At 46.9% G+C, this 27,541-nt stretch overlaps 1 protein-coding gene across 2 annotated transcripts; it reads left to right on the top strand.

Annotated features, from left to right (window-relative positions):
* Positions 1-4,844: 4,844 nt before the first annotated feature.
* On the top strand, positions 4,845-23,721 carry RSAD2 (radical S-adenosyl methionine domain containing 2). 2 transcript variants are annotated; one of them, XM_027077808.2, is made up of 6 exons: positions 4,852-5,294; positions 11,077-11,238; positions 14,936-15,165; positions 17,776-17,925; positions 18,738-18,770; positions 20,640-23,721. In XM_027077808.2, exons 1-6 carry the CDS (start codon positions 4,943-4,945, stop codon positions 20,802-20,804), a joined length of 1,092 nt encoding a protein of 363 aa, XP_026933609.1. In that variant the 5' UTR covers positions 4,852-4,942; the 3' UTR covers positions 20,805-23,721. The 2 variants fall into 2 exon arrangements, with proteins under 2 accessions (XP_026933610.1, XP_026933609.1); XM_027077809.2 differs by lacking the exon at positions 11,077-11,238 and having other exon boundaries at positions 4,845-5,294.
* The last annotated feature ends 3,820 nt before the right edge of the window (positions 23,722-27,541 follow it).

Below are 27,541 nucleotides of genomic sequence, written 5' to 3'. Positions count from 1 at the left end.
GTAAACCCTCTAGTCCATAAGCCTTCTATTTCTCTTTCATAAAGTTCTTTTGGATGCATTTGTGAGCTTCCAATCTGAAAAATATTCTATTGTATCGTGGAGTTGATTTTCTCACTAATAGAGCTTATGTGCCATCCCATGAAGAAAGAGTCAACACAACTCACTCAGAGCATCTCTCCAGGGGAGACCGGAGCCACGATCGATCCTGGCCAAACCCTAGAAACGTGCCCTTCAAAAGGTTCTTTCTACCAATCATTGATGATTCTGTGTCTATACCGGAGCAATGCCACATCGGCCTGTCAGCACTGTTCTGCACACACCAAGGTTGGTGATGGGCGCCTCATTCACCGTTGGGTTTCTTAGATTTGGTGACCATGGCCAGTCACAGGTGAATGCACCTACACGTCTAACCCTCCACATAAACCCAGACTCTGAGACTCAAGCAGGCTTCCCTGACCAACTAATTTGTACTTGTCCCTGTAGTGCACTGCTTGAGAGAAAGTCCGTCCTGAGCAACTCAGGCCAAGGGCTCAGAAGCCTGTGCAGACCTCTCCAGACCCAGTCTGAGTTTTCATCTTCTTCCTGTTTTCACTCTGCTTCCCTTCCCTGGAATAAACCCTAACAGGGAGTGTAACCTGCTCCTGAGTCATATGAATCCTTTTAGCCGATACCCACACACAAGACAGCTAAGTAAAAATTTCAAGGAACAATATCTTATTTTGAAGCACTTTAATAGTCCATTTCATTTCCTTAAATACTCACACGGATACACGAAACCACAGCTCTGCAAATTAATAAAATTAAATCAGTTAAGTTTCAACTAGTAAATGAGTGAACAAGAAAGCTAAAGAGTTAAAGATATGTGTAACCAATGTGTGTAACCAAGAAAGTTCATGATAAACAATGAATTTCTAAAAATCTGTACTAAAAATACAGAAAGTCCACTGTGGGGGGAGGGGAGGGTGGAATGCAGGAAGTCCAATACAAAAGTGGGCAAGGGACGCAAACAGGCACTTTACAAAAGAGATGGCTGATACACATATATAAAGGTGCTTAATATCACTAGTCATCAGAGAACTGGAAACTAAAAAGAGCTACCATTACATATCCACTGGGTGGCCAAATTAAACCAGACAAAACAAAAATCTTACAGTGAAAGTGCCCAAAGAGAAGGAAGATGGGAATGTAAACTGGTTCAAGCGCTCTGGAAAGTTCTTTGCAGATATGTGCTCAAGGGGAGCACACATACACCACATGAGGCAATGAGTCCATTCCTGGGTATATACCCAACATAAACGCACATGTATATGTTGACCAAAAGGCATATACAAGAATATTCATGGTGTGATAGCAAAATATTCCAAATGTTCATCATAATAAAATAAGGGGCGCCTGGGTGGCTCAGTCGGTTAAGCGTCCGACTTCAGCTCAGGTCACAATCTTGTGGCCTGTAAGTTCGAGCCCCGCGTCGGGCTCTGGGCTGATGGCTCAGGGCCTGGAGCCTGCTTCCGATTCTGTGAATCCCTCTCTCTCTACCCCTCCCCCGTTCATGCTCTCTCTCTGTCTCAAAAATAAATAAACGTTAAAAAAAATTTTTTTAAATAATAATTAAATGAATTGTGGTATATTCAAACAATAGAATCAATAAATGCTAGCTAGGAAAATGAACAATCTACTGCTAAACACAGCAACATGGATAAGTCTACAAACAGCATTGAGTGAGAAAGTCCTGACAGAAAGCGGGCATGTTGTGATTCCATCCACATGAACTTTAACAGCGGCAAACCTAGAGTACGGTTTCTAGAAAACAGGACAGGGTTATCTTTGGGGCAGAGGTAGGGTTCAGGGCCTGAGGGAAGGTCTTGGAGGCTTCTTGGCAAAGTTCTATTTCTTGATCAAGATGCTCATTACATACATGTGTTCAGTCTACCAGAGAGTCATCGTGCCGTGCATTTATAAATTGTGTACCTTTTGATGTATGGGATGCATAGTAGTTGATGGGTAGTCCTGACGTATGGTATGCGTGAGAAAAAGACTTACCACAGAGATGTTAGGATGTCTGCAAATAACTGAACGGATTCTACGTTCGGCTGATGTGTTGCAGCCGCTGTTGGGACATCCCTGCAGGAAACGGTACACATCAGGGAGCATGGAGTATGTTACAGATGTTCAGGTGTTTAGGAAAAAAAGTCCCTGGCTACAGAAAAATGACGATGACATTTGACTGTTTTCCAGTTGCGTGTGGATGCCTTTAGAGATGGCCGACTCCCACTAGAGAGCCAAAACGGGGCTGCCTTGTGCTTCCCCCAGCCCACCCTCATCTTGAGCAGTTGGAGGAAGAAATCCCTCCCTGGCTTGTGCAGGCCCTGACTTTGAATAAGAAAGTCTACCGCTCCTGAACCTTACTCTTAAATGGGTGGGAAAAGACAGGTTGGAAGGAATAGGACATATGTTCAAGGAATACCATAAGGACTTGACTTTTGTGAGTTCTCTGCTGGAAAAACTTGGGCTTATTTATCTGATTTGTATTTTATTCACATTTACCAAGTTTTTCTCTGAAAAGTAGGAGGCTCTCAATAAACACTTGTTGAAGCAAAGAAGAAAGGAAGGAAAGAGAGAATGCCTGGAGGAAGGAAGGAAGGAAGGAAGGAAGGAAGGAAGGAAGGGAGGGACAAATGAATGCATAAAAGAAACTGGCCTGCTTAGAACAGATTTAGGAAAAACTAAACTAACGTTCTGATAATTATCAGTGAGCAGGTTTCCAGGTGTTACATCCCAGTTCAAACACTCCCTGCGTGGTGTGAGCTTCTCCAGCTGTAAAATAAGTAAGTGCATGCAAAGTGTAGGCTGGGGCCTGGTGCACAATGCTATATGGTATGCTAGATATGGTTAATTTATCACGCAAGCACTACTCTCGGTGCTGAATATACATTTTAGTCCTTAAAATGCCCTGTGTGAGTGTGACATTAACATCCATATTTCCAGATGTGTTAACAAGATCAGGCAGATGAAGAAATGTACGCCAAATGAAACACTCTTGGCCGAATTAGGATTCAGACCTTAAAAGGTCTGGTTTGAAAAGCCTACATGGTCACCCTCTGTGCCTTACCTGATACTCAATTTGAAATGTAAACCAATTTGGTTTTCATTTCTTCAAACACATGTGATCCAGGGGGGAAAAAAAGTATTTCCTGATTGAGCCATACGACAGTGAGATTTTACAATGCTTTGGGCTAAGATTTCAAGCACTTGCGTTATATCCATTAGTGTGTAACCAGAAATCATTACACACAGGCTTGCTATTTTGCTGCATTTGCTTTCAGTTTTCTTTCCAAGTAAAGTGAAAGTCATCTTTGTTTCTATTTAGAACACAACACCGCCAGGATAGCAATAGCCAGCCCCAAGTGAACACGTGCCACTTTCCACACACCGTCCCAGTTTGTGATCCACAGAAATGAGAGCTTTCAGTCTTCACACACAAAAAAAGCTGCGTGAGCTATCTGGACCTACAGATGAGGTAACGGAGATCCAGAGAAATAAAGTAACTTACCAAAGCCCCATAGCCAGTACGTGACGAGCTCGGTTTGTGGCTCCAGAAGCTTACCTACCAGGACTGTCCCAACATTCCATGAGCTTCAGGAAAACTTAAGACCACCTGCTCGAACCACAGTCCCTGAGTTCGAGCCCTGTGTCAGGGTCTGTGATGACAGCTTGGAGCCTGCTTCCGATTCTGTGTCTCCCTCTCTCTGACCCTCCCCCGTTCATGCTCTGTCTCTCTCTGCCTCAAAAGTAAACGTTAAAAAGAATTTTTAAGACAATCCTGATTAAAGACAGCTAAAGCAAAAAAAAGGTTCAGCACAAAATTCGACAATGCTCTCTAGGCAACTGAAAATCAGGAAGAAACTGCTGTAATTCTTGACAATGAACAAGCACCTTAGCAAAGCTTCTGATTTTCCTATGGTCTTTTGAATGTAGAATAGAAATGGGGTGCCCGGGTGGCTCAGTTGGTTAAGCGTGTGGTTTGGGCTCAAGTCATGACCTCACAGTTGGCAAGTTCAAGCCCCACGTCGGGCTCTGTGCTGACAGCTCAGAGCTTGGAGCCTGCCTCGGGTTCTGTGTCTCCCTCTCTCTCTGCTCCTCCCCCCACTCTCTCTCTCACAAAAATAAGTAGATATTTAAAAAAAAAAAAAAAGTAAAATAGAAATGGTGTGCCTGGCTGGCTCGGTCCGAGGAGCGAGCACCTCTTGATCTTGGGGTCGTGGGTTCGAGGCTGATGTTGGCTGCAGAGATTACTAAAAATAGAAAAACTTTAAATCAATCAATCAATCAATCGATCAATCAATAAAATGCAGGAGAGTGTAAGTGTCTGAGTTTCAACGCTGGGAAAATACAGAAGGTGGAGATGGACAGCTAAAGGTAGCTGGAAGATGGGTGTTATTATGTGCCTGTGCATTTGGACCACGGTCTGCAAGGGGCGCCGAGGCCCACGGGTCCTGTCCTCGCCCTGCAAGGGCCACCCGTGCCATTCATTCTGTGGCTTTCACACCAGACTCTCGCTGGGGGCGGCGGCAGGAAGCGTCATGTGTGAGGAACGTGCCGCCCAGAGAGCCGCGGCATCTCTGTCCGGGCTGCGGCTCCCTGCTGGACGGAGGGCCAGACGGACAGCGAGCGAGGTCCTGGTCTGTAGCCAGTGAGAAGGCCCGTGCCGGCCCCCAAGACAGGTGAAAGGTGAGGCCGGGCCGGGCGGATGCTGGCCCCGATCCCCAGCCTTCAGCCTTGGCCCCGTCCCAACTTTCATTTTCACGAACAGGAAAATCGAAACTTGAGCTCAGCCGAGAGAGTCAGTCAGAAGTGTGTCCGTCCAACCCATGTGACAGGTTGCTCCTGGCACATATAAGCCCTGTCTCCAGGCAGCAGGACAGCCTCAGGGAGCCTGGCCACCATGTGGATGCTGGTGCCCGTGGCTTTTGCTGGAAAGCTGCTGAGCGCTTTCAGGAAGCCCCTGCGCTCCCTCTGGAGCAGCCTGGTCCCCTGGGTCCTCTGGCTCAGGGCCGCACTCTGGCTGCCAGGGAGCCAGAGCGCCCGGCCACCGCAGCCGGGCCGGGGAGAACCACAAGAGAGCAGAGGGGACGGCGGGCAGGGCCCGGACCAGCCCACCACCCCCACCAGCGTCAACTACCATTTCACCCGCCGGTGCAACTACAAGTGTGGCTTCTGCTTCCACACGGCCAAGACGTCCTTCGTGCTGCCCCTGGACGAGGCCAAGCGAGGGCTGCGGCTGCTGCAGGAAGCCGGTGAGCCCCCGGTCCCGGGAGGAAGTCAGGGCGCGGCCACGGGCTTGGGGATGCGCACAGGTGGCAGAGGGCCTGCAGAGCGTCCGTCCCGCGAGGGAGAATTGGGGTGAATTTGGGGGGGATGCCTGGGCCTTCGGAACCAGTCGGCTGGCGCAGCCCAGAGGGACTGCAAACCTCCGGGTGAGCAGAGGTCCCTGCACCTGCCGGGCTCCCAGTGCCCCCGCCCCCCCCCCCCCCCCCCCCGTTTGCCAAGAAGCAGGTTGGGACCGTTCTACTTTCTGAGTTTGTCCAAAGCACCAATGCAGTGGGGGGGTTTCCAGAAAGAATTAATGAGGAAAGTTGAAAACAAAGACAAAAACTCTGATCTGGGAACTACAATGTTCCAGTCTCTTACTTTGGATTAGGTATGTGTTCCTCCCATGAAACTTTAAATTTGTTTTTTCACATTTGTTTATTTTTGAGAGACAGGGAGAGACAGAGTGCAAGTGGGGGAGCGGCAGAGAGAGAGGGAGACACAGAATCTGAAGCGGGCTCCAGGCTCCGAGCTGTCAGCACAGAGCCCGATGCAGGGCTCGAACTCACGAACCGTGAGTACATGACCTGAGCCGAAGTCGGGCGCTTAACCGACTGACCAACCCAGGCGCCCCTCTCCCGTGAAACTGTAAAGAAACTGTTTGCAGTACAAATAGGACAATGATTTTGATCTCAAGACTTGCTTACTGAGCTTCTCCACGCTAGTGGAAGCATCTCAGAGAAGGCTCGGCATGTATGTGATTCCGAGACAGCATCTTCCCCTCCACATCCGTTCTTCTTCTCACCTGGTCTTCCTGTCTTTCCCGGAGCTCCTGGGAAGCTGGCAACTTCAGCAACCTTGCCAACTTTTTCTCAACTTGCTTAACTGTTGTGTTGTCTTTTTGTTTTGCTTTTTTATAGAAGTATAACACACATACACAAAGTCGCGCCCGTCCTGAGGGCATAGTTGAGTGAACCGCACAAAATAACCACGCCCAGATAAACAGAGCTCAGACAGCGTCCCAGTGCCCAGAAACGTCTCCCTTCCATCACTGCCCCGCCCCCCACAAGGGTAACCCCGAGTTGGTCTTCTAACAGACAGATGGCTTCTGTCTGATTTTGTACTTTACGTAATGGAATGATCTGATTTCTTTTGTTGCCCGTGGTGTTTGCTCAACCATCCACAGCCGTTCAGCCAAGTGGAGTCCCACCTCACTGTTCCCGTGGGGTCTGGCTCAGGGTCTCCCCATTTCTCAGCTGGATTGCTGCGATTCTTATAATCGTCTCTGCTGCCCCCACAGGGACCTCGACATCCTTCACCCCGATGCCCTCAGTGCACATCAATGCTCCAGACACATCATGTTATACTCATTCCCCCTCACCACCTGCATAAATCAGGACTGTGATCATGCTATCCTCTCTTTCTGGAATGCCCTGTCTCCCTATTTGTGATCCCACAGCGCCTGCTACGAACGTGTACTATAGCAACTTTTTAAGTTATGTTTTGTTCCATTGTTTTAATTTTTTAATATTTATTTTTGAGAGAGAGACAGAGCATGAGCTGGGGAGAGGCAGAGAGAGAGGGAGACACAGAATCCGAAGCGGGCTCCAGGCTCCACGCTGTCAGCACAGAGCCTGACACGGGGCTTGAACTCACAAACCATGAGACCATGACCTGGGCTGAAGTCAGACGCTTAACCGGCTGAGCCACCCAGGCACCCCAGGCTGTTTTATTTTTAATATCTGGGTCCCCAAAGGGTTTGAGTTCCAAGGCTGAATGTTAGCATTCTGTGTATTTTTGTGCCTAGGAGAATATCTAGAATGTAATAGAGGGGTAATAAATGTTTTTGGAGACATGAGCAAATGAAGGGAGGTCTGGCATCCTGGAAAGAGCTCAGACTCTTGACTCACAAGGCAGGACTTGAGCTCTTGCTGAAGCACTTATGTGACTTGCCAAGACATTTAACTTTTCTGAATGTAAGTTAACTAATCTTTAAAATGTGTGTAAAGGTAACTCATACGCCAACCTCAAAAAGTAGCTACGAGGCACAGATAAGCAAATGCTCAGATGTTTCTTAACAGGGCCTAAACTACTTTAGTTATAATTAAAACCCTTATATGGTGACCTCTCAGTTTTAAGTAAATAAAACCAAAATTACTTAAAATGATTAAGGTGTAGTATAGGTTATGTGCCCTGTAGGTGAGATTTCTGGCTAACATAGGAAAAATCTACTTTGGTGGTGATTAAAAATTTAAATCTAAATGCAAATTATATTTGCAATTAAAATGTACTGCTCCGGCTGAGGACGCTTCTCCAGAATATTACTGACTCCTCTCGCTTTTACACAGAGAACACGGAATAGAAGGTAGCCACTCTGGGGGTCAGTAGTGATCTGGGCTGTAATAGGATCACTCCTTGTATGTTAAGACCATTGTGAAGTCATTGTTCCTCATCTAAGATCTTAACTACGCATCCACGTCCCGTTCCCTCAGCTCTCTCTTCCTTTCATCCCCTCTACGCCTTACCCTCAAACTCATCAAGGGCCACGCCACTGGCCAACACACTGTCTCACGCTCTCTAGTTTGTCTGACCCTATTTAACCACACTTTAGGGAATAATGATGTTTTTATTAAATATAACCACCGCCACACAGCCAGGCTCCTAGCCCTCAGCAGTGAGGGGATAGAACTTATCACTGTCCAGTCGTAGGCCCACCGGAGCGTGAAAGGCGGTGTTGAAAAGAATAACAGGTGACATCTGGTCTGCCATCAGGCGGGACTAGCTTGGGCAAGCGGGGGTGAAGGGCCGCCCCGCTGACAAAATGGAAGGCTTTGGAGCTTGGACATCCATCTCAGCATTTTTTTTTTTTTCCCTAGCCTTGTATTCGTGAATAATTCGTGAACCTTTCTGGGCTTCAACCCTGCAACTAAAAACCAGGATGGGGCGCCTGGGCGGCCCAGTTGGTTAAGCAGCCAACTCTTGATTTCAGCTCAGGTCATGATCTTGCTTTTGGTGAGTTTGAGCCCCCCATCGGGCTCTGCACTCACAGTGCGGAGCCTGCTTGGGACTCCCTCGCTCCCTCTCCCTGCCCCTCCCCTCCCCGACTCGCGTGTGTGCGCACAGGCTCGCTCGCTCTCTCTCAAAAATAAACTTTAAACAATAAATAAATGATAAAAACCAGGGTAATGATTCCTTCCTTGCTGAATGAGTTTAAGGATGAATTTAAGGATGACCGGCCTTCAGCCAGGACCTCAAAACCGGATCCGGACAGCATTTTAAAAGCTGGGCTACAGTGAGTTTGCACAAATGAAATGGCCAGGCACGGTATTCCATACTTTGTAGGGACCAAGTTTGTTGAATGGATGTTAACAAATAAAATTCTTAGGGAATTTTATGGCAGATTGTGCTGTTTGGCCCTTAATAAGATCCCCAGCCTTCTCCGTTAGTTTATTTGGTGCTTCTAATTATTTCATTCCAATGACTCGGTCTGTTTGCTGCTCTTACTGGTCTCATGCTTGCTCCTTTGACCTCTGATGCCCACACATGCTTCTGTTTCAGCAGCCTATCACCCTGTGCCCTTTCCTTCGCATGCTCTGAAGCGTGGTGGCTTCTGTCTCTAATCCGAGCAGGCTGTCCGCTGCCTGAGCTATCAGCACCCTTAGAGTCCCATGAAGTGTGCGTTTCAAACTTCACTTAGTGGAGCTAGTTGCTTACCGATTAAGGGTTCATTCTGGAAACGTCCCGCTCGGATATTGCCAGTGGAACAGAGCATCTGGTAGAGACACAGTCAACCGAGTTGAACTGAACTGAATTGAAATGAACTCCACTATGACAATATCGCTGCAGAAATTCTAAATGTATTTAGACCTTCTGGACTTTCTACTGAACGTCCTTCCAATCTTTCCTTCATGCCACTAAAGTTCCAACAGCATCATTGAAAGAAGGGGCATAAGCCCACAAGGAAATCCACAGGTTGTTGTCCTAAATGGTTTATGGCTCTTGGACGCCTTCAGCATGTGTCTGTAGGGCAGTGGCTGTAAGAGGCTCACCAGCCTGCTGCATGGGATGTAGGACATTTCAAAGACGGGAAGCATGTTACCACGCAGAAGCACAGCGTTGATCCACAAGCAGGGGGTGAGGCAGGAGGGAGGAAATAGGCCAAAGGCCCTTCCACGGCTCTCCCCACCACAGTCAGACGAGGTCCCTCTTCAAGTCCTGCAGATGACAGGCAGCTTCTTTTCTGAGGGATCTGGACCACCAAGGCTGTGCTCAGGGACCCCAGGTGGGGCCTGGAGGAGAGCCCTCCCTGAAGGCCGGGGTTTGAGAACCTGCCTGCTGGTACTTTCCAGGGTACAGGCAGCCAGGTGGTCAGGCATAGCAGGAGATTAAGAGTCCTTCTCCAGGAGAACAAAATGGCCCAGAGGAAACACCAAGGCTACCGGCATGTGGGGCATTATCCAGTGAATAAGTCCATTTCTCGCTCTGTCACTCTGTACCGAAACCCTCCATCTGCGTGGTTTCTTCCTGAATCACAGAAATTCCATTCCGCTCTTTTATGCTTCACTCAAATTAGAAGGGGCAAATAGAAACCCCAAAGTAAAAGGCAGATGCCAAAACAAATCAGCAAAGAGAATAGAGGAAAACGTCAAAAAAAAAAAAAAAATCTGTAACTGATCATCCCAGAGAGATGAGAGGAAAATTATTATGCATAAGAAGTAACACAATGCTGAGAAAACAGTCAGGATATGGGAGAGTCTGGAGAGTGGACACTGGGATTTCCAAAATTAGAATTTTGATAGAAAGATTAAAAAGATAAGGTCCTGAGAAAATGGGACTCCAGAGACACAGCCCGAGGGCGCGGTGGTTACAAGCGGAGCACCAACAGACCAGAACCTCCAGGGAGAAAAGCAGGTTCGAGAAGAGGTGGGAGTTACCGACAAAATAGGAGAAACTTCCCATTCCCAAAGGAGCTGTATTTTTCCATCCAGGACCTGCCAAGTGGCCAGAACAGTGAATAGAGACAGATCTCACTAAGGCACATCACCTTGAAATTTGGGGACATTGGAAAGAAAGCTTCTGGAAGGGAAAAAAACAAAATCATGTCCTTCGAAAGGATTACGAATCAAAGTATTATCAGGCTTCTGAACAATAGTATGAAAACCTAGAAGACAACGAGTAATGCCCTTAAAATCCCGAGGGCAAAGTGATTTCACCCAGAATAATATACCTGGTCAAACAACTGATCACAGGTGTCGTTTGAAACATAAGTCCTATAGTTTGCATATTGTTTTTCGAAAGCCTTTTCCAAACTAAGGGAGTACGTTGAGAGAGGAAAGGGCAGGAATTTTGGAACCACAGGCATCCAGCAGGCAGAGAGGGAAGGGACCCCCCAGGGCAGCGTGCGGGGCCGTCTAGGCCTGAGAAGGTGCCAAGAAAGACCATTCTGGATGGGATGGTGGAGGTTTTCGCATATCCCTGTGTTGACTCAGCATCCCCTTTGCCTCCTAAGAGAGTCTCTCACCCGTGTAACTGATTCCCTAGTAAGATGCATCCGTGTTCAAGCAGGGGCCAAGGGGTAGGCCCCGGCTTGTGTGTGTGTGAGTCCCTCCCCGCCGTGGGAAGCACGGGGAGCCAGGCTTGGGGGTGAGGGGGGAGATAATCATTTTGTTTTTGTTACCTTGAGAAAACAGCCCTTTTGCGGTTAAAGCAACAAGGGGTGTTTTGCAGTGGGGGGCGGGGAATAAAAGATTCACGTCGGGCCTCTCACAGGGATGGAGAAGATCAACTTTTCGGGGGGAGAGCCATTCATTCATGACCGGGGCGAGTACCTGGGCCAGCTGGTGAGGTTCTGCAAGGAGGAGCTAAGGCTGCCCAGCGTGAGCATCGTCAGCAACGGGAGCCTGATCCGGGAGCGCTGGTTCAGGACTTACGGTGAGCTGCCTGGCGTCACGCGGGAGTCGTGGCCGCTGCGAGTGTTGGTTCTGGGTCCTTCCATCCCGGGGCCTTAGGCTGGGGGGCGGGGGGGGGGGTTGGGCAGGGAGGAGAAACCAAACTCTAATATCTTTACAAGGCTGGCACACAGTTAGAGGTTTTCATGCCGCAGGGCTCCACATAAACAAGCATGGCAAGACAGATAACAGAAAATATTAGCAACCGCAACTCTTCTGTGCGTCCCAAGTGAGCAGGTATCGGCGCCTGCGGCTTTAGCTTAGCCACTAGCAGGGGACAGTGACACCATTCTGCAGAATAAACCCTTATGGCTTGCTGCTAATGCTCAATTGTTAAATCTCGAAGGAACTGTCATTCTGTTAGTCTCATCGATGAAGCATTTGGGCCAAAACTGTCTTCCCCTCCTTTGGCTACATATGCGGCTGCTGAAGACATTTAAATCGACTATCTGCGTGGGGGACTGAACCCCAGACTGGTTATGTCAGAACGTCATGGCGTGTGGACAGACCAACCTGAAGGGCTCCGAGGGGCTCTGCTCTGCAGCCGGGATGGCGAACCATGGATCCTAAGACCCTGGAGGTCCCTCACAGCTGAGTTTCCATAGATGTAACATCCCTAGAGCAGGGGCTGGAACTTAGAGAGCCCCGGAAAATATTAGCTGTTATTACTATTATCATTTCAGGAGACAATTACCTAACTCTTAGAGCACAGTGTTCCGTCCTCCCTTTGGACGAGCGATGCGAGCTTGGCCGCCACCGAAAACGTGGCCGCATTTATTCTCTGTTGAGGCTGCTCACAGAAAGCCTCTGACCAAATACCCCTCCAGAGATGGTGAAGACACGGGTGTGGTGGGAGGGAGGGGGTGGTGGATGTGGGTGGTGTAGCCCATGGGATGAAGGTAAGCAGGAAGACAAGATTCGCAAGTGTCCGGGAAAGGCGAATCCAGGAAGACTGTGAAGGGAGCCGCTTAGTGAATCAGGGTCAGAAGCATCAAAGGAAACTTTGGGAACCAGATTCAGAGAGGTAACAGAGGCTTAGGGAACCGTGTGAGCAGAGGATGATCGGTCGGGCTTACCGGCAGTGTCCCTGCGTAACGTCCTCCCTCCAACACTGGCTCTATGTGGGCGCCATCATGGTACGGGGAGCAGGCCCCGCGGGCTCGCTGCACTCCAGGGTCAGAAGCCCAGATGCCTGTGTGGGAGAGGCAGGGTGAGTTAGTGGAGCTGGAAACACATGAGAAAAGCCCACTCCAGCCGCGGGGAGCAGTAAGAGAGCGCGAGGCTGTGAAGGATGGGAAGCACCAAGTCCTGTTCATGGTGGACGAGCTGACCGCCAGCTGGCCACGGGCTTCCACGGGCGTTTGTCCTACACGGGGTTTGGGGTACGTGTCACCACGTCCCGAAACTCTTAAAGATACTTCAGAAATCCACATGCTCTGTGAAATCTCCCAATTCAATATTTGCACGGAAATTTGAAATATTTTGAGATGCCACGAGGACCAGCCATGGCAGCGTTTGTGTCTCACCGGGTGGTCTGTAAGCCTCAATTTTCCACCTCTGGTTTAAAGGACCAAGGGTAAGTCTGTGATCTTGAGTGGACAGAGGGAGCTGCTGAGTCTGGTAGTTTTCTGGGAGCGCTCGCGAGACTCAGCGGCCACTTATCGCCGCAGCTAAGGTTCCTGAGAGCCAAGGACACAGCTCGGAAACAGCAGAAGATGTGCACCCCTGGGGTCCAGAGAGGCCAGACGCAGGCTCCCGGGTCCTTCCCCTCCAGGGCGAACAAGACGTGCTTTCTCTCTAGCCGAGCACTTCAGGGACGTGTTTGGAAAGTTTTTGCCGAGGAAGGCTCATTGGAGTCTTAGGGCCTGAGACTTTTATGCAGGGCTGGTCACTTAGGCTCGCACTGTTGGGCAATCACCCACGGCAACTGAAACTCAGGACTCCCAGCAAGGAAACCAGGTACGTCATGAATCTTGCATAACGATCCCAACAACTCTTGACAAGCTGATAGAACATGCCCTAGACATACATACATCATCAAAGGGAGACCCAGAGAACGTGCTGGCATCCATATATGCAGGGATCGGCCAAGACTCCATCAAGGTTCCAGGCTTTCCTGGAGACTTACAAGGACTGAGCACACAGGTCTGCGTTGCTAACTCTCTCTTCACAAGGGCTCCGACAAGAAAATCCGAGAGCAGGAGGAGGGGACATCATGATCATAGAGCAGAAGCTGGAGAAACGACAGAATAAACCAATGGACAGAGATGCTCAGCTGACTTGGAAATCAACTAATATAACATAACTGACAGGTCTCTATTCTAGTTTGGAACTTTGATTTTGTTTGGGTTAGAGACCACTCTTTCAGTTCATTCCTTTCTTCAATATCGTAAGCCATTGGGAATTTACCTGAGACCAATTTTTAGAACATTTTGAGTCGCTTTATTTTTTTTTTAAGTTTATTTATTTTGAGAGAGATAAAGACAGCATGAGAGGGGAGAGGGGCAGAGAGAGAGGGATAATCCCAAGCAGGCTCCACACTGACAGCACAGAGCCCAACACAGGGCTTGAACCCACCAACCATGACATCATGACCTGAGCCGAAACCCAGAGCCAGGTGCTTAAGCGACTGAGCCACCCCGATGCCCCATTTTGAGTTGTTTTAAATAATGGTCAGTTGCCCACTCTGGTTCCAGTTTGTGCTAGATACTTTGAGCCTCCAAAAGAAGTAAAAGACAAGTGCTTGTCCTTGGAGAAACTAAAGATTAGTTATCCTACGATGGAGCTACATTAATTAATAGATCACAACTCATGGTTCAGAGTTCAGGACGGCCAATCACATCAGTTCCTGGTTTGTATTGAGAGGCGGAGGGCGTACGTGTGGATAACGTATTAGCCCCCACATCGTACTTCAAATTGCTCCCTGATTAGAAAACCAGACAATAGTTGCTTACAGAGTTTTGGAACCCCTAGTTTCTATAATTAGGGAGTCGTTTTAAGAATCAACTTTGCAACCAATTCTGCAAAGTCCTAATAATGAGGAAAGCTCAAACCTAGTCCACTGTGAAGATGTGGCCAGAGAATGAGTGGGTGGTAGAAAATGTCTGGGCTTCGGGCACCTGGGTGGCTCAGTGTAAGTTTAAGTTCAGCTTTAGCATCTGACTCTTGATTTCAGGCTCAGGTCATGATCTCACGGTTCGTGGGATCAAGTCCCACATCAGGCTCTGCACTGACAGTGCATAGCCTGCTGGGGTTTCTCTCTCTCTCCCTCTCTCCCTGCTACTTCCCTATTCACACATTCTCTCTCTCTCAAAATAAATAAAATAAACTTTACTTTTTAAACGTTTTTTAATTCATTTTGAGAGACAGAGAGAGCAAGTGGGGGAAGAGGCAGAAAGAGAGAGAGAGAGGGAGAGAGAGAATCCCAAGTAGGTTCCACACTGTCAGCACGGAGCCCATTGCAGGGCTCAAACTCATAACCCGTGAGATCATGACCTGAGCTGAAATCAGGAGTCAGAGGTTTACCTGACTGAGCCACGCTGGTGTCCCAAATAAAATAAAGTTGAAAAAAAATGAAAAATTAGATACAAACAAGACACGTTTTATCATAAAAACCTATAAATGGCCTAACAGGTTTGGTCCTTGAATGGAAAAGCTTAAAGATGCCCGTTTTCCTTCAGGTGAATATTTGGACATCCTTGCCATCTCCTGTGACAGCTTTGATGAACAAGTCAACGTCCTCATTGGTCGTGGCCAAGGAAAGAAGAACCACGTGGAGAATCTTCAAAAACTGAGGACATGGTGTAGAGATTATAGAGTGGCCTTCAAAATAAATTCTGTCATTAATCGATTCAACGTGGATGAGGATATGAGGGAGCAGATTAAAGCCCTGAACCCGGTCCGCTGGAAAGTAAGTACCGTGTCCCGTGTCGCTTCTGCCGAGCGTAACTCAGAAAATGTTTGGGAGACGCTTGTGTCAATGAAACCCGAAATGTCAAGGTTAGAGAGAACTCCGGACTGAAGGAGGCAGCCAGGAAACCGGGTCCTCATGCATTCTTCCAGCCCTGTTACACTTTAGGCTGCTTACGCTGTCTTTGCCTCAATTCCCCCGTCTAAAAACTGGAACCGATTCCCTTCTGGAATATTGGGAGGATAAAGGTCAAAAGATATAGTCAATGCTTGCAGGTGTTCTAAAAAAATATGTCCATAGGTGGGGCGCCTGGGTGGCTCAGTCGGTTAAGTGTCGGACTTCGGCTCAGGTCATGATCTCAAGGTCCATGAGCGTGAGCCCCGCGCACATGGAGCCTGCCTGGGATTCTCTCTCTCCCTCTCTCTTTGCCCCTCCCTCGCTCTCTCATTCTCTCTCAAAATAAACATTAAAAAAATAAAGCATATATCCATCCAACACCTAACCGGTATTTATTTATTAAATATAGTAACACTGGATTTCTTCTTAAAACTCTTGGCTTATTCATAAATGGATATACGTTCTTCATAAATTCTGTTAATATATTATTCACTGAATTATTAGTAGATATTGGGGCCACACCATCCCCAAGCTGCAGCAAAGTTCATTCACCGAGATTCGTGCTTTCGATCCCTCCATCAGCTACTAGAAGTCTAACGTTCCAATTCAAGGTGTAATTACAGCACCCACCATGGACAGACACTTGCAGACAACGACAAATTAAACTTTCCTCCCCCTGGCTGTTCCTCAGACTCAACTCAGGGAACCGTTTGAAACGCAGCTTCTTGGACCTGCGTCCCATGCCCCGAAGGAATTAAGAGAAAAGCCAAGAAAGAGAGACAGGGGCAGGAACGAAGGCTGTGGTCCAGCAAGGGGGATGGACAAGGACCAGAGGCGAGGCTCAAAGCTCTTAGACTTTCCTTCTAGAACCACCTGCCGGATACTCTCCTTTTCCCTGGTCCCTATCTCTGTTCCGCTACTGGCTTCCTCATTATTCTCTTTTTAGCTTCTCTCTCTCTCCCTGTATGTGTGTGTATACATACATACATACCTGGCTTTGGTTTGCCAGGAGCTCCTTGTAGCTTCCTGATCCCATAGCTTCTTTCCTCCCATCTTGTAACTCCTCTTGTGGCTTCTGCGTGCTGAGTCACTCCAGAATCGCCTTTTCAAAATCCTGAGTTTTCTGGAGGGAGCAGATTAGCTACTGTCTGTTTGAAAAGCAGTTTTGGCATCAGATCACTGGTGTCTGCAGGCCGCAAACTGATGAAACGCAGCACCCCTGGGTCAGGTGCCTGGACCCCCGAGGCCGCGTCCTCCACGGGAGGCCCCGTGCTCAGTACTCCAGCACTGAACGAGCGTGGGAGGGAAGAAACCTCAGTGTTCTTCCACAGGGGGTCTGCCATCACCTTCAGGCTTGCTCTGGGGACAACAGAGCAGGCTGCACCTGACTTTCCCCATCTAATCCCACCACCCTTCCCCCTGTTTTGCTTCTCAAGCCCCACTGAAGTTGGTGGATTCCAGAACCAAAGTCACCACGGCCAAAGTCCCTGCGTGTCTTTACTGCACCTGCTATTCAAGCCAGCTTGGGATTCCCACCTGTGTGGAGACCTCCTCTGACCTCCTCTCTCTCCTCACCCTGTGCCTGGACTGGGGATGGGTGCCGTGGGGACAAAGATGAGAGGTGTCCCCTCCCAGGAAGCTCCCAGGCTACAGAGCAAGACAACCAGGAAAGCAAATAGTAAATCTACCGTGTGACCAGGGTCCGCGGGGACGGATGTTTAAGGACTAGGGAGCAGAGAAGAAGGGGGTGGGAATAGAGTGAGCAAGGAAGGCAACGTGTAGGGCGCTTCAAAATTAATTCTAAGCTGGCTAAAATGTTAATTACATGCTGTGCGTAATCCCCCCTCCCTTACATGAAAACCCTATAGCCCTGTGCTCTGTGCTGGGTCTGTGTTTGATCAGCTGTCACCTATTACCACCTTGCTCAGGCCCCTGGGACAGTTTTTTCCTTCTCAGAGGATGGTATTCCTTATGATGGAATAATAATTCACACACACACACACACACACACACACACACACACACACTTTACTTACTTAAAAGAATGTTAAAAGACTATTAATGGCTTTGGAAACTATCCTTGTACATCTACTGAAAAAAGCCCCACGTAGTGTAGAGGGCTTAATAAGGGATGTTTGAAGTCAGCAGAGACAACATTTCGGAAATACTTATTTCTTGGTGGATCGCAAATGATTTGTCTATTTTCTTCATACTCTCATTCCCTGCGGTGAACATCACTTAGTTGGTGGTCTGAAAAGGTTAGATTGTCAGACTGGCTCAAACATAAACCCGACCAGTTTTAAATTTTCAGACCGTTTGGACTTTCTGACATTGAGGGACCCAGAGTGATGTCTTTCTAGAATGTTCTTTAGTAGGAGGACTCTTCCTTGCATAGAGGACACGAAGCTGGGTCTGGGGAGGTGAGGTTTGGGGCGTAAACATGGGGGGATGGGGGGGTCACTCTGCTAAGCAAACACCCTCCTCGCCTTCCAGGTCTTCCAGTGCCTCCTCATCGAGGGGGAGAATTCTGGAGAAGACGCCTTGAGAGAAGCACAACAATTCATCATCAGCGATGAAGAATTTGAAGGATTCTTAGACCGCCACAAAGAGGTGTCCTGCTTGGTGCCCGAGTCTAACCAGAAGGTATAATGGAGCAGACATGGTCACATCTTGAGATGGTTCCAAGCAGGGACCTCGCTAGCTCAAGGGATCCACACACTGTTCCTTTAGAGGGCTCAGTGAGGAGGATGGGAGGGTGCAGCCTCGGGATGGAACCCACCACCAGCCCTGCACCTGCCAGCTGTGGGGCCTCTGAAAGACCTTCAGGTTCCCTTCCCCCGCCCCTGTCCTTGGACTCTGTGTCCGCCCACCGTTCCCGCGGTGGGAGCTGTTCCAAGGACGCAGCCTCGAGTGGGTAGGTATAGCTTCCTCTAGGAGAATAGGGACACCTTTCATATACCTACAGAAGGTAAAACCAGTTACGGGTAATGAAGGTAACATTAAAATCTGCAGGCAGACTCCCAGGTTCATAGCCTTAAAGCTTAATTCCATTGAAAATGGGGGAAATTCCATGCATGGTGGAAAAATAGCCATTGGGAATACTGAATAAAAAACAAGGCTCTCCCACAGCTTGAGAAAATGGGGAAATTAGCCTGGGGATTTCATCCTCGGAGAAGCTCTCACAGTGTCCTTTGACCCTTTCAGCCTGGGGCGGAGAATCCAGCCTGCTGAAAACTGTGAGAGATGCCCCTGGAGATGTATGTTAGTAGGGACAGGGGCGCTGACTGATGGATCCCCGCGTAAGGGGCAGAGCCAAAAACACTCACGTGGTATAAGAAATGCAGACTCCGGAAGCAATAAAACACAAACACGCAAACCCTGTAAGACCGACCGTTGAGCGCACATACTGAAAAATATACTTGAAACTAAATTTGTATTTAATTTCTCTTTTGCAGATGAAAGATTCCTACCTTATTCTGGATGAGTATGTGAGTATTTCTCATGAATTATAAAATGTAAAGGCTCCGGCTTTCTCCCGTGGGGCGATGGGTCCTCGGGTGTCACATAGAAAGTGGCACTGCGTGTCCTGTTGTCTTGGGTTGGGGGTTCTCCAGCAACAGGGCACCCAGGGTACTTTGGAGGAAGGTCCTATCACACTTCATATCACCTTTAATACCTCTGATGTTGCCAGCTTGTCCCCTGATCAGTCTTGGCTTTGGTGAGAAGAGGTTACCTGCGGCTCCTCTCCAGAAGTCATTGACATGATTGCTACCCGCTCTGCCTTCCAGAGAAGAAGGAAAATATTCCCCTTCTCAAATTTGAAAAACAAATTACTTTTTTCTTTCGTCTTTATTTTTTTTTTGGCTAGATTCATAAACCATTGCCAATATTTCTAGTACAGGACAAACAAGTCCATTCAAAGACCTGTTTCTAAGACATGAGCGAGCTCCACGGGCGCCTGGGTGGCTCAGTCGGTTGAGCACCCAACTTCAGCTCAGGTCATGACCTCGAGGTTCATGAGTTCGAGTCCTGCGTCGGGCTCTGTGCCGACAGCTCCGACCCTGGAGCCTGCTTCTGGTTCTGTGTCTCCTTCTTCTCTCTCTGTCCTCCCCTGCTCACACTCTGTTGGTCCGTCTGTCTCTGTCTCTCTCTCTCAAAAGTAAATTTAAAAAAGCATTAAAAAAAAGAAATGAACTCCAACAAGAACAATGGTTTTAACGTATGCATGGAACTTGTCAAAATGAGAAATGCTCATTTTGACTTTTGGTATTTTATTATTTTCAAATTACCCAATGATGCTTCACAGCCATTTCATGGTCTGTCAGTAGGACAAACTCTCTTTGTGGGGCATAAGGAGAAAGGCAATGATGCTAATGTCCAGTGTTAGAGGGTTCAAGGTAGACAGGAAAAGTCAAACAGAATTTATCTCTGTTTTGGGAGTATCATGATAGGCAGGGGGTTTTGACCAATGCTCCTTTACAAACTCTCTGGCCTCCACACAGTTGGCGCAAACATAGTGGAACCCAAATTTGCTTTTGGTAATTTGAGAACATTCTGAATCATCAAATGTTACTGTAAGGTGCTTAGTGACATGGTGGGGGTTAAGAAGGGTGAAGACCTCATTCCCGCCTGACAGGGCGTGTAAGACTCTTCGGTCTGGTGCCTGCCCGCCTTGGTATTTCCTGTCTTGTCCCACTCTCTCCCTTTCTCAACAGAAAGGTTTATTAACTTTACACCTGTATATCTGTGCGTGAACAGTTCTCATTCCAGTAGTGTCACCTACGTGCCAGCCTGTGTCATGCTTCTGTGCATTTATAACACCGTTCTCTCCAGTTAACACTTTCTAAAATTTTCTAAGTTCGTTCTTTTATTTTGAGAAAGAGACAGCATGAGTGGCGGAGGGACAGGGAGAGAGGAGAAGGAGAGAAAGAATCCCAAGCAGGCTCTGTGCTGCCAGTATAGAGCCCAAAGGGGCTCAACCATGAGATCATCACCTAAGCTCAAACCAAGAGTCTGAACGCTTAATCGACTGAGCCACCCAGGTCCCCCCCCCACCTTACAATTTCTAAATGGTACCTCCCCCCCGACCCATGGAGGGACATGTGGCAGGCATGTAATTTGGTTTATCATGTGCTCGTCGATCTAATGTGTTTCTGTTGGTTAAAGTGAGCTCTTCGAGCAGAGAAAGAGTGTTCTAGGAGGTCGGCATCCTCAGTGTAGTGTCTGGCCAACAGCTGTCGCTAAATATTTGTTGAAATGGCTCCAGGGTCAAACATCATTCTGGATTAACCCCCCAACACTGAGTTTCAAGGAATCAGTTATACAAACATATCCCCTTTCTGTCTTGAATTTTCTAGATGCGCTTCCTGAATTGTAGGAACGGGCGGAAGGATCCTTCCAAGTCCATCCTGGATGTTGGCGTAGAAGAAGCTATAAAATTCAGTGGATTTGATGAAAAGATGTTTCTAAAGCGAGGAGGCAAATATGTGTGGAGCAAGGCAGACCTGAAGCTAGACTGGTAGGTCCGGAAGCGGACCCAGCCTTCAACGCGCCCGTGGGGACGCTCGCTCGGACCTGAGGTGTGCTGGCCGGGCTCAGCAGGAATTCCTGCTGCATTTCTCAACGGCCCCCAATCCCATCTTCTGTTGCACCTGCTACCTGATTCTCCACGGTAAATCCTGGATCATCAAAATCCACAGATAATGCAAAACCCTTAACTTTAGTTAATTAGCTTATTTAGGATTTAGTTTTTTGAGCAGTGTTTTCTGCGACTCCCGTGTTCCCAATTTTGAAGCTATTTTTGTCAGACCTTTCATTTGATAGAGTTGGGGGCTTTTTGTTTGTTTGTTTTTTTGTTTTGGTTTTGGTTTTTTGTTTTTTTTGTTTTTTTGCTAAATGTTGAGATGGCAATTTTCACATCTAGAACAACGACAGAATCCCTTCCCCGGTTAGTCTGCCCACTGTAACTCTGTCCTTTCTGCCTTCATACCATCGTGGTCTTGGACTTTTTAACCCAGAGTCTAGAAATAGTCAACAGATGTTTTCAGAGAGCAGGAGATGATGATCTCACGGGTGTTCAGTAAGGGCCTAGAAGGAGATAGTTCATCTGCCCACGCTCTGCACGGCCCCTGGCCCATGCTGACTATTCCATGAATGTTAGCTCTCTCTGCTAGTCCCTTTTCTCTTCCAAGAGTCTCAGCAAAACAAATACACACTTTACACTTCATGACAAAGGGGTCAGGGTTCAGATTGCTGTACGCACCTGTTATCCAAGCCACCGGGATCTTCCCTGCACCAACGTATGAGTGCATGTGAATAGACAGTTGTCCCTGTATCTGTGATAAATCACGGCTACTAGATTGGTCTGATCTGTTAGGAAAAGGCACTGGGATGCTGTGTAGGAAAGAATGAAGGGAAACGCCTAGAATGTACCTGGATTTTACATAAATGAAGCCATGGCTCAATATAATATTTCTCAACTAACTCTGAATCACTTGAAACAAGGATATAATCTGGGTCACAAAAAAAAAAAAAATCTAGGCGAAGAGGAGAAAACCCGTGCCTTCCTTTTCTTAGCTTCTTTGGGAAAATATCACTTAAACTGGGTCAGGGGAAAAGATTCTCTACTTGTGGAAATATCACACACAGTTTGTTTATGTAATTTAGACAGTATCTCATTGCCTGGAAAACAATAATTTCCTATCATTGTTTCAAAAAAGCAAAATCATGGACCATTTTTTTTGCCCAAGCCTGGAGAAATTGTAACCCAACTGCCATGCCGGTGTCGGTCACTAGGTGGCGTTTGAACGCTGCCCGAGTCTGTGAAGCAGCCGCACAGAGATTCGCTTCATAATCTACTTTCCAGACTCGGTGATTTTGAAAGTTTGGTTTGTGATTTTTTTTTTTTTCCCGGAAAAGATATTTCTACTTCAAATTTGAAGTCACTATCGTACAACAGAAATATATTTGTGTCCCATCTAAAACAGGATGGGTTAAAAAAAATAAAAAACTTTTTAAATAAATAAAAAATAAAATAGGATGGGCTGTCCTGCATTTTCCATTTTTTTGTTTTATATTTTAAGAGAAAAATGAATTAGAAAGCTTTTTCCCTGTATGGGCCTTGAACATATCTAAGCTATGACCGTAACTAAGCTATGATGACCTTAGTGTATATAATCAGTATATAAAACACTTTTGATTTTTTTTGCATAACATGACCACACTTTGCTGATCTTCACATTATTCAACAAGAGTAAGTTCAGCAAACGAAGTTCACGTATGTGAAAGCACCGAAGACGTTGTCTGCTGGACAGCAGGTGTTCAATCATGAAACAAAATCTAAATTGAAAGTCCAAATCCTCTGAGTTGGAATGAATTTCTCTCAAATTCGATCAAACTCAAAATGCAGGAAATTGTATTACTCATTCCCCAAAGGAAGTCTAAAACAAAACAAAACTGCACCAGAGAAATAAGTATCCTACATCTAGTTTCCGGCTGTTTTTTACATCACTATTCCCCTTCCTTATGCACCGTTAGGATCGGCAATGTTTAAAATATCTAAATGTTCATTTTTAAGGGGGAGAAATTGGGACATTTAACACTGAGTAAAATTCAAATTTCAACTACAGAACCTTTTGCTTTATATTTTCAGTTTTAAATATGAGTGTCAGTTTTGTGAAACACAGTCTTTTTTATTGAAAAAAAAAAGAGTCCACGTCTCGTGATGAGCACTGAGTAATGTATAGAATCGCTCGATTACTATATTGTACACCTGAAATAACACGATGCTGTACGTTAACTGGAATTGGAAAAAAATAATGAACAAAAAGGGGGAAAAAAACAAATGGTAAATTTAACTGAGGCATCTCCATTTCAATGTGAAGAACAAAGGTTTTGTGGTGCTTTTGAGTGTTGCTAATGTTTACATGGTGGTGATATGAGTAGAGTTTTGTCTTAGGAAACCTAGAAAGGTCAGACAATAGTAATAGCATGTTGGTTTCAAAAGTATGAATCAACTCTGCCATTTAGTGATAGACGGTGCGAAAGTTGCCTATTTTCTTTTAAGGTTAAAGGGGAGTGAGATCATGAGCTGAATCATCTGAAATGCAGGCTCCTGTTCCTTCTCTGCTGGGGTCTGGAGTCCAGTCCCTGTGTTGGGAGAGACACAACATGATACTAACACAAGCGAAGTCTCAATGAGACTCTATCGGGTAATAATTCCTCCCATAGGCTACCCTCTGGTTGAAAGACTGTTTAATCAGCTGTGATTAGAGGAAGACCAATCATGCCCTAAAGATTTTAAAGCTTTGTCTTGAGTGTGTATAGAAGGTCTCCATTATTAGGGGAAAAATATATTTTTTCTTCATATGTGCTGCTCTGGAGTATTGATCTGATGTATTGTAAGACGTTGTAATATATTAAAATATTGTTTGTACACTGCCTCCTCTCTCAGTGGGCCAATATAACGAAGCCTCTCCTGGGTGTGTATTTAAAGTAATCGTGTGCTTTTACAAACTGCCATTGCTAAAGGCAAGTACAGTTTAAAAATCAACAAGGTTATCAATAATTAATAAGCACATTGCAGACAACCCGATCACCAACCAGAGGGAGCGGAGACGAGTCACCAGAGAAAATGGCTTTTGTATTCTAAAATGAAAACCGGCGTCTTGGGGGCCAGGTGTCCAAAACCCGGTCACGTCAGGGATAGCACCAGCCTCCGCACCAGTGGGCCTAGCTCGGCGCTCGGAGTGTGAACCGTCCAGCAGTCCCAGGGGCAGGCAGGTGCCTGGCCCTGGGATCCAAGGAGGTGCACCCCTGGCATCCTGGTTCCCGGCCTTCCAGTCGGTTCCTGACCCCTTCCTTACAGGCACCCCCTGGCCCTGCACCTGCTCCACAGGAAGAGCTGTTACCTCCCAGCAGGCCAGTGCCCTCCCTTCCGTCCCTCCCATAAGTGATTCATCTTTTCCCTCAGGGCATCTCAACGTGTCCCTGTCTCATTCAGCTCCCAATTCCAGGCTCTCACAGCCAAGTGCTCTGCATTCCTGGCCCCGGTGCCCCCTCGTGCCCTCCATTCTTGCTCTGGTCCTCCTCGGCCATGCAGCATTCTCCCAGACATGCCTGTACCCCGGACCTCTGGTTACAGCACTCGCTTCTTCCAAGGGGATGTGGCCTCACAACTTTCACCTTCCTGGACCCTCGCTAACCCTGGGCTCCAGCCCCAGAGGTCAGGGGGCAGATCCAGCGCCTCCTTCCAGCCAATGAGTCTCAAGGAGCAGCTCGGGTCATTGGTCGTGTGTCCAGGCCACATCTGGGGTGCACGACTCCGTGTCAGGCCCCTGGTGCTAGGTGCCCTATGCAGCCATGGTGAACGAAAGGGCAAATGGTGCAGAACCACCCCCAACACCCCCCCCAACCCCCCAGCAAGCCCAACTCAGGTGCTCTTGAGATGGGCTCCAAAATTCAGGCTTTAACATTTTTTTTTTCACGATTCCTCTTCTTTTTTTTTTTTTTTAATGTTTATTTTTGAGAGACAGAGTGTGAGCAGGGGAGGGGCAGAGAGGGAGACACGGAATCCAAAACAGGCTCCAGGCTCTGAGCCGGCAGCACAGAACCCAACGCAGGGCTCGAACTCACGAATCGCAAGATCCCGACCTGCGTCGAAGTCAGGCGCTTAACGGACTGAGCCACCCAGACGCCCCTTCATGATTCTAAAAACAATACACGCTTGGAGTATATTTGAAAAACAGAGTAAAGCCAAATGAAGGAAATAAAAAAAAAATTATCCATAACTCTATCACTCAGAGGTAACTGCTAATTTGCTGCAGGTCTTTCCGGTCAGGCATATTTTTTTAAGAGAGTTAAGTTCATTCTCAATTTTGTTTCCCACATAAAACCTTCTGAAGGTTTTTAAAGTCAATGAGCATTCTTATACCTTAATGAGAAAGGCCAGTTCCTCACAATTCACACTAATAGATGGAAGGACGTTCAATGTCGTTCCAAAAACCACAGTTGATTTGAAAAAAAAAAAAAAAAATCCCTGGGTTTGGGTTTTGAGTTGCTTACAGATTTGTTTATGAATGTGAATGTATCTCATGTTCTGGGAAGTCACTTTATCTAGAAAAAATACATAATAATAATTATAATTACAACATAATATATATAAATATATAGAATATATATATATTTTATAAATATATATAACATATATAAATATAATATATTTATATTTATAGTATATATATTTATAATATATAATATATTTTATAAATATATATAATATACAATATATATAGTTTATAAATATATAAATATAATATAATTATAATTATAATTATATAAAATATAAATATACATAAAATATATAATATATATTATAAATATATATAAAATATAATATAATTATAATTATAATTATATAAACATACTTATAAATCAGCTTCTCTGTGCAAGCTCTTTCCTGGAGGATCTGGGAGACCCCCCAAAGGTGAAGCATTTTTTCATTCAGGGCCATCTCAACTTATCCCTGCCTGATTCTGCTCCCAAGTTGATCTGTGAGGTTTTTCCCCACCACTGAGCCACTCTCCAATTGTGGGTGCCCCACAATTCAGCTCAACTCTGACATTTCTGCCTGGAGATAGCGGTAGGTCCACAGGGTAAGTGGTCCCTCCCACAGGACCGACCCCCACGCCCCTCTTCAGATGCCAGTCCCAAGTCCAGAGAATCAACAGCTATATATTGGAGGTTCCCACAATCCCTCCTCAGGTTCAATTAATTTGCTAGAGCGGCTCATTGAACTCAGAGAGGTATTTTACTTTCTAGATCACTGGTTTATTATAAAAGGCTATCACTCAGGAACAGCCAGATGGAAGAGGTGCGTAGGGCCAGCCATGGGAAAGGGTGAGGAGCCCCCATGCAGTTTTCAAGTTCACTGGTCTCCCCAAATCTCTGCATGTTCCCCAACCTGGAAGCTTTCTGAACCCTGTCCTTCCGGATTTTTATGGCGTATCATTACAGATGCGTGATTGATGGAATCATCAGCCATTGGTGAGTGAACTCAATCACCAGCCCCTCTCCCCTCCCAGAGGCCTGGGGGTGGGAAGAAAAGGTCCCACCTTCCAATCACAGGGTTGTCTCCCCTGGCAACCAGCTCCTAGCCTTGGAGATTTTCTGAAGTCACCGTATTAACATAACAAAATACACTTTTATCCCTCTCATTAGGATAGGATCCCTTAGGAAATTCCGAGGGTTTTAGGAGTTCTGTACCAGGAAGCGGGACAAAGGCCATGGATATATTTCTTTTTTAAAAAAATATTTTTTAATGCTTATTTATTTATTTTGAGAGAGAGAGGGAGAGAGAGACAGACGGAGGGAGGGGCAGAGATGGAAGGAGAGAGAGAACCCCAAGCAGGATCTGCACAGCCAGCATGGAGTCTAACTCGGGACTCGATCCCATGAACCGTGAGATCATGACCTGAGCCGAAACCAAAAGTGGGAGGCTCAACCGATTGAGCCCCCCAGACGCCCTGATTTCTTATTATGTATGAATCACAGCATCACACTCTGAAACCCCCTTAGCTCCTCGACTGAAGAGTCTGACCTCTGTCACTTCTTGAGGTTTGGGTTGTAATCAACTTTCTATGAGCTCTTTCCCGCAAGCAAGTTGTTACGGAGGAGTGAGAGAAGAGGAGAATATGTGAAGTTGGAACCCTGTCTTTTCAGGAGGGATAACTTACTGCTCCATAATAAAATACCACCGACCGGGTGGGCGGATGGATCTTTAAAAAGAGACGTGTTTCTCCCAGTTGTGGAGGCTGGAAATCCAAGATCAAGGTGCTGGCTGATTTGGTTCCAGGTGTTAAAAAACGAAACAAGCCCCAAGTGGAGTCACGTGACTCCTGAGGGTGAAACTAAGATTCCAAGTTTCAGCCTCTCCCAGGAACGTGGCCTTTTAAAAGTCCTTCCGAAATGTCCCGATCAAGCCCGGGGGAGGCCATCCGCGGGATCAAAACCCTGCTGTTCTTTCCCCCTGAAAAGAACCCGACCTGGCCTGAAACAAGCCTTCCTTTTCTTCCCCTGGTAGCTCCTTGCCCTGTCGTCCTTCCCAACGAACACCTGCCCCTGTGCGGCTGCTGGGACATCTCCCCACTGGCTTAAAGGGATGCTTCCTGATTCAGGAATCACTTAATAAAGCCAATTTGATCTTCAGACTTATTCAGTCGAACCTTGTTTTTTTTAACACGGGTATGCGATTCCCCCTGGC

Source organism: Acinonyx jubatus, chromosome A3 (genome assembly GCF_027475565.1).
Source record: "Acinonyx jubatus isolate Ajub_Pintada_27869175 chromosome A3, VMU_Ajub_asm_v1.0, whole genome shotgun sequence".
NCBI classification, from domain to species: Eukaryota; Metazoa; Chordata; class Mammalia; order Carnivora; family Felidae; genus Acinonyx; species Acinonyx jubatus.
Note: the sequence above shows the minus strand (reverse complement) of the source record. Positions and strands in the feature narration are given on the sequence as shown.

Coding starts and splice junctions, on each gene's coding strand:
- RSAD2 (XM_027077808.2), top strand. CDS start 4,943: ATGTGGATGCTGGTGCCCGTGGCTTTTGCTGGAAAGCTGCTGAGCGCT. Junction 11,239..14,935: donor GCGCTGGTTCAGGACTTACG/GTGAGCTGCCTG, acceptor GTTTTCCTTCAG/GTGAATATTTGGACATCCTT. Junction 17,926..18,737: donor TGCCCGAGTCTAACCAGAAG/GTATAATGGAGC, acceptor TCTCTTTTGCAG/ATGAAAGATTCCTACCTTAT.